General features: G+C 32.4%; 1 protein-coding gene across 1 annotated transcript in view; it reads right to left on the bottom strand.

Annotated features, from left to right (window-relative positions):
* LOC108694583 overlaps nucleotides 1–13669 on the bottom strand; it is an 87312-nt gene that overhangs the window by 5810 nt on the left and 67833 nt on the right. The window contains exons 2-6 of the mRNA XM_018204161.1: nucleotides 8861–8996; nucleotides 4973–5168; nucleotides 3499–3709; nucleotides 1837–2161; nucleotides 430–696 (exon numbers count right to left, since the gene is read on the bottom strand). Coding sequence (XP_018059650.1) covers nucleotides 430–696; nucleotides 1837–2161; nucleotides 3499–3709; nucleotides 4973–5168; nucleotides 8861–8996 — 1135 coding nt within the window. The remainder of the gene's footprint in view (nucleotides 1–429; nucleotides 697–1836; nucleotides 2162–3498; nucleotides 3710–4972; nucleotides 5169–8860; nucleotides 8997–13669) is intronic.

The following is a 13669-nucleotide window of genomic DNA, read 5'->3' as shown; positions in this document are numbered from 1 at the left end:
AATTATTTAAATATATTAAATATATTGGATCATTCTATGAATAGCATTTTTTATCTTATGATTTTATTATATTTTTTATAATTTAATCAATGTAGAATATAGATAGAAATATATCGGAGGCGATTTGAGCATTTCTTTTAATCAATTATATATTATCATTTGAAAGATAAGATTTAAACGATTTATATTCTTATATATAAGATATTTTTTCTTTTTTTTTTGAGCTCTTGAGATTTATTTTCTGAAATATCGACATTTAATTTAGAATTATTTTATACAGCAACAAATTCAAAACAACTCTTTAAATAAAAATTATTCTAATCATCTCGCGCGATGTCGAATATATTTATAATATATTTCGCGATAAATATAAACTTTATCGAAATAGTTCCAGCCCTGTGATTTAAATGTAATAAAAGAATTATATACCTTTCCAAGAGAATGCTTTCATATTTCTTGGCGAGTTCACGGTCGATCCCCATTAGATGATGGGCATAACGACCCGTGCACGCGCATCCTCCTCGTGCCTGGATACCAAAGACGTCATTCAGGACAGCGCAGACAAAGTTATGGTGAAGGAACGTGCCGCGAGGATGGCGCACCATAAACGAAAAGATGGGTAATCGTTTCACGTTGTGCGAGGAATTGCCGAGTAGAATCAATTCTGGAATCGTGCGCACGTGGGCCAAGACTTGCCTGAAGAGAAAGCGATAATCATTAGTATCGTGTTGAACTATTGCAACGGATCTATGTATCAGCGATCTCATCTCAATTACGTGCGTAATACGATCGGTGAAATTGTACTCGTAATCATATTGTAATCATAAATGAATTTGTACAAAGTTAATCCGAAAGAAAATGATCCGCTGATAAAAAAAAGTCCCAAATAGCTCTCTAACGCTTTCTATGAATCAGCGTAAATAGAAAAATAGAAAAGCATTCACGATAAGAAATTATTCAAAATGATCATATTTGTTTCCTGGATGGTAAGAAAAGACGTGAGAAAGATGCCTTATACAATTCTAAAGCGGCCCCTATAAACGATTAATATTACATAATTTATTATTATTGATTATCCAGACAGTATATTGAACTTCCAGACTGTTTGTTTTAAACTGTTTACGTTAAATATTGTCTAAAGTAATTGTACAATAATGTTGAGCGTCTAAGAGTCGCTTTACGAGTCGTACAACGCGATCGCTGTTTCGAATATAATTAAAGACTCTATAACAGTTTTACGAGCGATTTTGTTAATCTTATGACAAAGAAAGGTACGTATACTATTTTCCTACATATACTATCTCATAATTTAAGGGTTATCTATAGTAAAGATAGTAAATTGTGAATAAAAAATTGATCGATCATAATCAATTATGTTCTCCTAACATTCTGTGATAATCGATTTCTTATAGTTTACTATCTTACTATCTCTATTGTATAGACAGTCCTTTTGCACTTTGTTTTACTATTTAATCTTAATTCTGTTGTATTGTAATATCTAACTTACTATAATCTTAATTAAGATTACATAGTAAGGCAGTGTGAATTATAATAAATTAAGATATATGTATACAGAGAGGCAGTATGTACTCTCTAAAATTTTTAGAGTGTCATTTTGAATTTTCACTTTTAAAGATTGAAAATTGAGCTATTCTTTTTCAAGACTGACTCAATTTTTATCTTTCAAAGTGAGATTCCACTTCAAAGAATTTAAAGAGTACATATATCTTTCTCTATCTATAAGATTTTGACAAAATGGCCAGATTCTGTTATGGGATCTTTAATCGTCATATAATCGAAGCGTGATTTCTCCGCCTTGAAAAGAAGTGCGCTCACCGAGAGATCTTGTCTTGCCGCGCGACGATCGCCCTCGGCGTGACGTTCTCCTTCAGTTGGACCGCCAATCCACATCGGATGCTCTCGACTACACCAGCGGTTCCGCTCTCGCCTCGCAATTCAGGATCACGGTGATAGTAATGGGAGTCCCTCATGTCCTCCGGCTCAACGTCCTCCCGCAGAAGCCATCGTTTGGTCACCAATATACCGGGCGATTGCACGCCGCCAATAAATTTGTGACCCGCGAAGATAATTGCGTCCTTGTGTACCGCGGTCTCTTCGACTCCGGGTAGATGCGGATTCATATCAATCGAAACGTACGGAGCTGAAAAAACAACATTGATAACATCGTAGCGTCGTGTCTTCTATCCCCGATACTGAATCGCTTATCATCTGTCCATTACATAACGTTCGAGCGCTTATGTAAAGGATTTTAGAGAGAAGTATTATAACATCAATAATATTTAAATTATCTTTGTTACGAAAATATTTATTTTACATGCATCACACAAGATGGAACATTCGCGTAACACATATCAAAGCCAGTAACCGCAAATCTTCAGAATGAGTGCAATGTAGAAAAATTAGAGTGTATATTATAACCAATTTTGGTATAAATAATGAGTGTATTAAATTAATAAAGTTTTTATATAGCTGTGGATTAACTCAACATTATTCACGTGATTTCTTTTAACGTAATTATTGACGTTTCTGATACATTATATCTCAATTTTCATAATTTTCTAATAATTTACAATTAAATAAAGATAATATTTTATATATACTTTAGATAAAGATAAATGTAGAAAAAATTTTTTTAATTGTGAAACAATTTACGCTAAATATAATAATGTGTATAAATAGCATTCTGATCGTTTTAGACACCTTATGCGCGTGAAAGGTTAATTAACAGCTCGTTTTTTTATTAATTTTGTACGGAAATAATAATTTTACTGAAATATCTAAAAATTTAGATAGATGCAGATCTAAAAATAATTTTGTTAAACTATTAAAATAATTATGTAAAAAACTCAAATATAATGAATAATGCTGCAAAAAATTTTAACATTTCAGCAATCAGTTTGAACATCCTACACCCAGAAAAATATTATTCTATTACTAAGAGAATTTGAGTCTTTAACAAAGAATATTTTCATAATAATAATCTTAAGCTATACTTATTAAAAATTCTAGAAAAACTCATTATATATTCAAAATAAAAATAAAATTTATTTTCTTTTGAAAAATGTTACAAAATTGATTGAAAAAGTGACTTTATATAATAAGCAAATCGAATTTGTTTTAATTTAATAATCTTGACTGAAATATTAAACTTACTAGAATTCAGAATACATTTTAAATAAATTTAATGCTTAATGAACTTATAACAAATTTGCGGATATATGAACTTTTAAATTATTTGAAACAAATAATCATTTACTTATGTACAGTATGTATTTTTTTGTGTGTACATATAATTATGTGTATATATAATTTAATAGTCCAAATAAAATTATATTTCCAGATCTATATTTAATTAAATTTTTAAATATATCAGCAATACCGTTCTTTCCGTGTAGCTTGAAAATTACATGCTATGGTAATCGATCATGACCGATTGGATTGGTTAGCAACTGATTTTATGCTTTGATAGATCATTACCTGCGGTGGTGTAATCCCACACGCTAAGTGCGCCATATTGATGCAGCAGGAGGGTCGTCGCGACGTCATCTGCCAAAACCCCTGTTATACAACTAGCAGCGTTGAAGCATCCGATCATTTGCGCAACGCCCTCGCTCCGCATTCTTGCGAGACCCCGTTCGAGATCATTCAGATCCAAGAAGCCCTCCCGGGTCTCGGAAACTCGTACTATCTGTAAAGACAGTTTAATTGCTCTCAAATCAAAGGACTCGCCGCTCGACGATGATCGTGTCTGCAATCAGATGACTGTGAACAATCAAGCGTCAATCCCCGACTATTCTAGATTGAGGGTCATTTTTGTGAATTATAGTGCGCCTTGAAAATATTTATACGAAACGTCTCAAGGCCTCTACGAAATTTATTAGAAACAGATTCTTTGAAGTCAACTGCTTGTGTTATATTTGAAGATACGTATTTGTTATAAAATAAAAAAATTTATAGATACATAAATATTTATATTTTACAAGCTAACGAATTAATTAATCTTTGGACGCACAATGATTTTCCGGTATATTATACACACAATGAACTGTATCAGGTTAATTTTTATCACTTTATAACTTATATTCACAAAAATTATTAAGTAATTCTTATATATATATATATTTCAACATCTTTAGAGAGTATTTGTATAAAGTTATGCATTATAAAAAAATAAAAAAAAATATTCTCTAAAACGTTTAGAGTAAATCTCATTCTGAAGAGTGAAAGCTTATCTTTTTAAAAATTGAAAATTATACCATTCTTTTTTAAGATGGGAATGGTTGATTTAAAGTATGTTTATTAACTTTGTTAATTGTTTTATAATAAAATAAAAAATAATATAAAATATTTAAAAGAAAATGTTTATAGAAAATAATTTTTACAAAATACTCTCTTCGTAAAAGTAGCCACTTCCATGTTTAATCATTTTTGTTTAATCTCGGTGATTTAGTTATAAAATTATTTATTTTTTTTATGATAGAATCTCATCCATTTTCTAAAATAACTAAATTTCTTTTTAAAGTAAGATTCTATTCTAAAAATTTGAAAGTAGAGACTATTATTTGGCAAAATGCTCTTATTAGTTTAAATTAATCTTAGTATTTTAAAGGAAAAATGGACACAAATGATTTAATCGTACTAAAGATTAATTAACGATTAAATTGTTCGACCTTTGAAAGATGTTAGATAATAGAAGAAGAAACGACGCATATCAGGGTCGCGACGAGTAAGTGGAATGGCCGCTCGCGCAAAACGATATTCGGCACGCTGCCAAAATTCAGGCTAGCTACGTGTTTGTTGCGTACGAATCTCTTCACGCATCTCCTACGGCCATCACGGCCCGCTTTAACGATCTACTTCGCCGTCGCTGCATTTTACTGCCCATCCATGCTTATCCGGCGCTCGAATCAAGCACGACTTTTCCACGCAAATTTATCTGCCGTCCGCTTACCTTGACATCGAGCTCGCGCCAAGGCCTCAGATTGGCATGATGCTCGAACGGACCTACGAAGACTACGGTAGACTTGGAGAGATCGAGATGCCGTAAAAGTGTGCGAAGGGCAGCAGCGGTGCCTTGACCGGTGAACAGGACTGCATCCTGCTCGCTAGCCCCGACCGCGTGTCTGACGATGTCTCTGGCCTCATACCTGCAACAATAAACAAACGCAAATGTATGGAACTGACCTTCGTGAAATTGGCGATAAAGGCCAGTATTAATAGTCAGTTCTTATTTTAAGATTGTCTTAACTCTTTCAGACTCTGCGTATATTGTAATGTACATCAAGACATTGTCTGTTAAAATTATTTCAATTTATCGACATCATCTGAAATCTGATGTATATAATAATGTATGAAATGTCAAAAAAATAATCAAAATTAAACAAAATAAATTGTTTAATATGAATTATTTATTAGTGTGCATGAATTGAATTTAAAAAAAAATTTTAATGGTTGCAATAAAATCAGGTCTGAAGAGATTAAGTCTTAAGATATTAAAATGTAGCTCTTTGATGGTTTCATGACATCTTAAGATTGCACTCAGACAGTCTTAAATATAAGAATTAATCACATGAACATCAGCCAAGAGTCCGTTGGCGTGATCTTATTTGCGTGTGGGAAGTTGGCATTCATCTTTTCGCACCGCAAGTTCTATTTACATTCGTAATAGTTCCTGATAGCATAGTTGAAGGGTTTAGAAATAGAATTCTTCTTCTTGGAAGAAAGTGTTGACAACGAGATAATCTTGAGACTTGAGACTTACAAGTTAGACATGAATAACGCGACCGCCGCGCTGATTCATGATAATAAAGCTATGTATTGGACACCTCTGAGTATTCATGAGTAACTGCGACACGTGTAAGTTCGTTTGACTCGGCCGACTGACACAGAGTCAATATGGATTTAGCAGTGTATGACGTGTTGTGAGACAAGAGACAGATCGAAGAGAACGATGCATACCATACAGTTTGTACAGTGTCCATCGATTTCGCAGCATACGTTAATCATAATTAACGAAGACTCGAACAGCATTGCGACAGCGCGTCACTCAAGAAAGTTAATTATGTTAATTCCTCAATTGTTAATTTAAGTACCTACATTCGTTGTACAACATGAAACGTTTATCCAATTGATATTTCTTTTTATTTAATACGGGAAATTTACAAGGAAATGTATATAATATTAATATTTAAGACAAGAATATACGCAGGTCAAAGATTTGAAATTATTAATTGAAAATTGTCTATGTGAAATAAAAACAAATTTATATATTATAATTTAAGATGTTTTTACTTTGTTTATTATTCTTTTATAATAAAATAAAAAATAATATAAAATATTCGAAAGTTTTATAGAAAATATTTGTTATATTTTCTTCATTAATTAAATAATTTCTTCATTAATCACTCTTATATTTAATCACTTTTTAGGTAATCTAATTACAATTATTTAGTTTATTAATTCTTTTAAGACTTTTTCATCTTCTAAAATAACCCAATTCAGTTTTAAAAAAAAGATTTTATGTGACTGATCAATTTTCTTTTAAATTAATTGAAATAGACCATTTCAAAAAATATCTATTATATAAAATCAAATCTAACTTATAATTTAACATGTTTTTATTATTTGATTCATTGTTTTATGTTAAAATAGACAATAAAATGTTCAAAAATTTGACAAACAATATTTTTTACAAATTTTTTACCAGAAAAGCAATAAAAAATATTAAATACTTTTTTCATCAAAATAATAACTCTTATGTTTAATTGTTTTTTATTAATCTGGATAATTTAACTACAAGTTTATTTATTTTTTCTGAACAACTTTTCCATCTTTTAAAATAATTTAATAGCTCAATTTTGGAAAAAAAAACTATGATTGTAACTTAATTTCTTGAAATCAAATAATGTCACAATTGTAAATATAATCTTTATTTGCTTTCAAATTAAAAAAATATTGAACAAGGCATCGAACTTTTAAGTAGTATAACCGGAATTTTCTAAAATTTTATATGTAGTCTCTCAAACTTTTGGTTGGCAGCATAAATATAAATGAATTCTGGGTTGCGATTGAATGTCACGCTCCGCTATATACAAGCTGCATAATAAATTATGAAATGAAAGCGATATACGTCTCAAACGATGCTGCTGTCCCCTAATGGAGATAAACAACATCAGCAATCTCGTGAGACAGAGAGAGATTAAAATTGCGGGTCACAGTAATTTATTGCATATTGTGTATACACGGCTCTTGAATGTGTCATTCGTCGCAATGATGAGACCATCGTTATCATTATCACGGTCTTTTCGAGAACCATTGAATAAGCATCACGATTTCCAAAGAAAAAGAGATGGATATTGATCTGGAACATCAGAGGAACCAAACAGAGGAATTGAGACCGTTTCGTGCATCCCTCATCACTATCACTCGATTGAGTTAGATTTAAAGCGATTTAGTCCATGTTTTTCTTCGTGCTACCGCAAGTGAATCGATCCATCCGGACATAAAGTGAAATCATTTTTTCACTGCAAAAGACTTCAAAAATGCTTCTAATTATTATAAAAAAAATTTTTTTTAAGTTAATTTATTTCTCATCTTTTTCCAATTCCAATTATGAATTTCTTCATATTTCCATAATTGAAAGAAATGAGGAAAGAAATGAGGAATAAGTTGAATTTCGATTAAGCGTTAACTATAAGTTGTAGAAACTAGACCCTAATCAGGCAAGATTTAAAAGCGATCCGGTTTACGTTTCCCTTCGAAAGTCGTCATCGGCGATAACACTGATGATAACTTTTAGACGATGGGTACTTCATCATTAAGCGATTTTTTTTAATCGCGACGCCGATTAAATTTATGTTGCGACCGAGAAAGTTTCCAGCAGATATCTTTTGAAATAATATGACGCGAGCAAAACGACAGACGCGAGCAGACTCGCTGTCGCGACTCATTGCTTATCGGACGTGGAATGTCGGATTAGAAATCACGACAGACGATAACTCGATTTAATAGCAAACGCGTCGGCGAGAGGAGCGAATGTTTCTCGTCTCAAACAAGTCAAAACATGAACACCACACCTAACGCTATTTGCATACAAAAATTAATACGAGAACACGCGAAAATTCGTATATCGACAATACCGCAGTGACCCAGTTACATTGAAATGAAATATGAATATGATTAATTTATAACTTGAATAAGTGAACGAGTGAACGGATGAGAGTGAACGAGAGAACGTTTTATTATTCGCCAGAATGAGATCCTTTCACGAGCAATCGATGTGAATTCGAAAGAGGGAAATCAGATTACGTTAATGAAATAATAATTACGATCAATATTATAAAGTGAAGCCTACACGGAGCATGAATTAAAAGTTAAATAGAAGAATGAAAAGTTTCATTTATGGCATAAAAATATTACAATAAAAAAAAGGAGAAAAATGACATAGGATTCATAAATAAATTAAATTCTCATCATAATAAATTAGAATAAAATGAACATTTCTTCTTGACTTCTCGTACACAGATAAAATAATTTTGCTAAAGTATCTAAAAATTTGTGTAAATGCAACTCTAAAAATAATTTTGTTGGGTTATCAAAATATAGGAAACTCGAGCATAATGAGCGACGTTGCAAAAAGTTTTTTAGCAACCAGTTTGAGCGTTCTACATAATAATTTTGATTCAACAAAATTATTTTCAGATTTATGTGTAAATTTTTAGATACTTTAACGAAACTGTTTTTTTCATGTATAATTCGTACATACAATTCCAATTAAAGCAGCTCTTCGCAAAGTTATTCTTCTGAAGGACGAGGACTTCTCGAGTCCATTATCGCTTACCTAAAAAGAGAGGACTGTAGACTGCAGATGGATGTGGATGCTCGAGTGTCGCCCAAACATGGTAGCACCTCCTTGGCGATGTAATCTTCGAGGAACTGTAGTGACCTTCCCGAGGCGGTATAGTCGCAATAAACCACTGAAACACAAAGTAGTGATAGTGAAAGGTAAATGTAAAGAAGAATAGCTTTAAGCTTTCATGCGAGAAGTTATCGCCGGAATTACGAAAGCTTTATTTTTATATTTATTAAATTTTTAATCTCGTCGAACAAATTGCCGTCACTTTATTTTATCGCGAATATTCCGAATTCATCAGAATTGCTCATTTATTTGCTACTGTATTATAAACATTACAGTAACTATAAATTGATAAACTATAACGACGAAATAGTTTGCTGTTGTTGCTATAATGTAGATATCACAGCTAAAACATTAGCTATGATATTTATATTTTAACTGTCCATATTTTTTTGATACATATCATTAATATCCTATAGATATACTTATCATTTAATTATCACATGTAGTTTTTAGTTACAGCAGCTATTTTTTTTTTCCGTGTAAAAATTAAAAATAGCATAATATTATTTAACTCAAGGGATTAGATTACTATTGCTCTTTTGATATCTAACAGTGTAGATTCAATAAAAACCTATAAAGGCAAGACCAACCATATTAAAGAATTTTGCAACAATTGCAAAACTGCTTCCTCTGCTAAACGCAGCCAATATAGAGAACGAACGTCGTTAGGCAACGAGTTATTTTAGTCCAGAAGAAGATATTTTTATTTAATTTCTACATTCCGCTTATAAGAGTTTATCTCCTACTCGATTCGCGCGACTAGTGTTGCGCAAAGACGCAATTCGTCATCCGCAAGCGAACAGCGTGGCAAACATAGGGCGGTCTATTTGAGGATATACTTTGTCGACGATGTGTCGAGGCGTTAAAATATCTGGCGTAAACTACAAGAAGCGTATTTCTGTCGCTATTTCCAATCTTTACCGAGGCGAGTTTACCAGGGGGAAACGACAAATTGCGAACATCGTTACGCTGATTAAAGTCGATGTCCAGAATCGATTTATGATATCTATCACTTCGAGACTCGTTCAGAATGTTACTTGGTATCAAATCCCCTTCTTCTTCCTTCTGATAGAAAAATGCCAACAGAATGATCAAATTACATGAATCGCAGGCTATGCAAAATTCGCAAAATTTGTCGCATCTTCATAATTACGTCATGCACCGCCCACTTCCGCGACCGGGCACCGAAAATCTCACTGATTTTCACAAGTGTGAAACGCGATGCAATTTTAAAATATATATACTGAAGGTGTAAAATATTATATATATATACTCTAGAAATACTACATGGAAAGGATGATTTTATTGAAGTATCTAAAAAAAATTTATTTATAGATACAGATCTGAAAATAATTTTTGTTGGTCCATCAAAATAACGTTTACGTAGAAATTCTAAGCATGATGTGCAATGCTGCAAAAGTTTTAACTTTCTACAATCAATTTAAATATCCTACTTAATTATTTTGATAGTCTCACGAAATTATTTTCATTGTATCTACAGTTAAATTTTTAAATCAACAAAATTGTTCTTTCTGTTTAGGATTAATTGCACATAAATATGACTGAATATAATTTGGGGCCAGTTTCTGGTTAGTTAAATTAAAAATTAAAGTCATTATTAGAAATGATTACCTAACCAGGCAAATTTTAAATTTCTAATGATTTTTAATTTTTAATTTTAAATTTAACTAATTAGAAACTGGCTCCAAATTATATTTAGCCATCATTTACGTACAATGTTAATCCTAAACAGAAAGAACGATTTTGTTAAAGTATTTAAAAATTTATCTGTACATACAAATCTGAAAATAATTTTGTGAGACTATCAAAATAATTAAGTAGAATACTGGTTGCAGAATGTTAACATTTTTGTAATCAATTTTAGAAGTCAATATAAATTTTAAATTTGTCTAATTAAAATTAGGCAAATTTAAAATTTCTAATGATTTTTATATTGACTTCTAAAATTTGAGATCAATTTTTAATTGATTACAAATGTCGTCATTACTTTGAATCATCTGCGCATCAACAAAAGTGTTACATCTGGTATTCTTACATCATAAAAGTGCCATCGATTTGAAAAACATAGTAAAAATGTTTCCAACATTTGTCCTTGTCTGTTTTAAATCTATGTAGCGTTTGTTCCGTAGATAACAATGTATATTTGTCTAACTTTACGCGCTACATACATTTGTAATATTAAAACTTCAAAACTGTTAAAGACCTGTAGACAATCGACACATCGCAGTGAAAAAAATATAATACCTAAATAGACAAGAACAGATGTAGAGACAGCAATAATTAGGGGTATAGCACACAAAATGCATAAGCATAATGTAACTAGTATAAGACTGTATGAATCAATAAGAATGTTATATAAATCAATATGAAAACTTTATGCTGAATGTTGGATTTATCTTTGCGTGCTACAGCTACCAGTCATGGCACTTCTACTATATTCACTCTAAAAAATATGAGTGTGAATTTAACACTACTCAGGATTTATGTAATTCTCACCTCGTTAGTATTGATATAAACATCAATAGAATATACAATAGAAGATACAATAGATTTAACATTATGGATTTTAAATCCATATCATGTTGGTATGTGCGTGCGTGCGTGCGTGCGCGCGCGCGCGTGTGTGTGTGTGTGTGTGTGTGTGTATTATATATATATATAGAATAAATTCACGTCTGCATTCTTTAGAATATAAATATATATTCTAAGAACGCGACATGCTACTTTCCTACGAATTCGCGGTCCAACTTTTGCGAGCTGATATCCTAGTATCATAAAAAAAAAAGACTGGAGAAAACTCTTTCACTCGTCAGATAATGGCACTGCCAAAATCTTCAAAAATCTACCGTAATCTCTAGAATTCTGGAATACAGCGACAATCCATCAATTATCACTTAGAGCGGCGAGCGGAGTATGCGAGCGATTTTTCTTTTTACACGCGTGCAAATCGAATCGCCGGGGGAAAGCCAAGGTAGGCGAGGGATAATGACTCGCAGGTGTTTCTTACGAAAGCGCTTGATCGACAACCGGTCGGCGCGGCGAAATTACATATATGCGTGCTCGCTCGCTCGCTCGTGGAACTTTCGAGAGTTTAGACAGGGTATACGTGTAATTCCTAATACATCTCTCTCTCTCTCTCTCTCTCTCTCTCTTTCTTTCTTCATATGAGCGATAGTGAGCGAAGCCGGGAAGCGAGATACGATTCGCTGACTCGGCGGACATCTCATCGTGACAATATCGAGTTCTGTCTCGCAGGTACTCGGTTTGTTTGCTCTCCGCTCCGCCGCGTCTAATTACACAGGAAAACATCGTGAAAATATCCTGGAGATTGCCACCTAATAGTTCCTCACGACGATCTCCTTCCTCTTATTTTTCTTTTATTTTTAATTTCACTGGAATCAATAAGTCAAGGTGGTAATCGTCGTCAGTGACGCAATTGCGATTGCAAGTGCTTATTATCTCTTAATACATCTATCGTTACGATCGGAGCACAGGATATTTTTCTATCTGAAAAAGAAAAGCAGCGTTCCAAAGAATATTTGTATCATTGACTGCATTCAGCAGAAAAAGCAGCTTTGCAACTATTATAAGAGAGGTTGTAAGAGTCTTTAATATGATTGATGCCTTAGTTCCTCTAAATGTATAAACGAACCATATTAAAGAATCTTACAACAGTTGCAAAGCTGCTTTTTCTGCTGAACGAAGCTATTGATTGCGCAATAATCGATTCTTCAATCGTATAGATAGAGAAACGTGAGATTGCCAAGAACTGAGAGACACGATGTTTAATTTATTTATCTTCGCGGATCGAAATAAGCGAGTGGCTGACAACTCACAATTCGTTCGCTGGTTATGGTTTATACCCTATCAGAGATGGTGCGCTATTTCCCGTCGACTGTCTTAAATGACGTCAGATATTATGAGCAAACGTCGCTCGTAATCAATGCTCGAGGCGATCTTATGTCGATAAACGGAATGAACATTGTAGTCGTAGTATGAGAACATACCGAGTCGACTGTATTTTCCGCCGACGATAACCGATTTCGCGGAAATGATTTGAATGCGTAACGAGCAATCCATGGAACTTTATGTCATACCCAGGGCATATAGAGTCACAACGTTAGAAGTAGCTAGTGCTATAAAACTATTCGGTATACGAATCGTATTGGGGCTGTACAGAATAAATTCAATTTCCTCAATTTTTACAGAGCAAAAACAATTGTTACATACACACTTCTACTATATGTTACGTATTTGGGTATCCAAAAACTGACGATAAATATTTGAAAGATAAGCTTTTGTAACAATTTAAAACAATAAGTCTAATACGAAATTGCTATAATAGTTTTTATGTAGAAGGAGTTCAAAAATTACAAATGACAGAGCTAGAATTTCGTGCGCTTAGGAATGGCAAGATAATCAGTATAAAAGAGCTAAATTTTGTTATTGTCAAAGGTACAAGTTTGGAAAAACATCATTTTTATATCTTATATATCCGTGAAATTCTAGCCCTGTCATTCATAATTTTTAAATTCTTCTCATTTGAAAACTATCATAACTTTGCTATCATAACATAGCCTTGACATTTTCATATTAGACTTATCAGTCTTAAATGTTAGATATAAAGAATTTGTCTTTAAAATATTTATCATCAATTTTAGAACACCCTGTATGTCTGTAGCAAGATACGTTTTATTGTACATGAAAAAA

The sequence above is a fragment of the Atta colombica genome, unplaced genomic scaffold (genome assembly GCF_001594045.1).
Source record: "Atta colombica isolate Treedump-2 unplaced genomic scaffold, Acol1.0 scaffold120, whole genome shotgun sequence".
Taxonomy (NCBI): Eukaryota; Metazoa; Arthropoda; class Insecta; order Hymenoptera; family Formicidae; genus Atta; species Atta colombica.
Note: the sequence above shows the minus strand (reverse complement) of the source record. Positions and strands in the feature narration are given on the sequence as shown.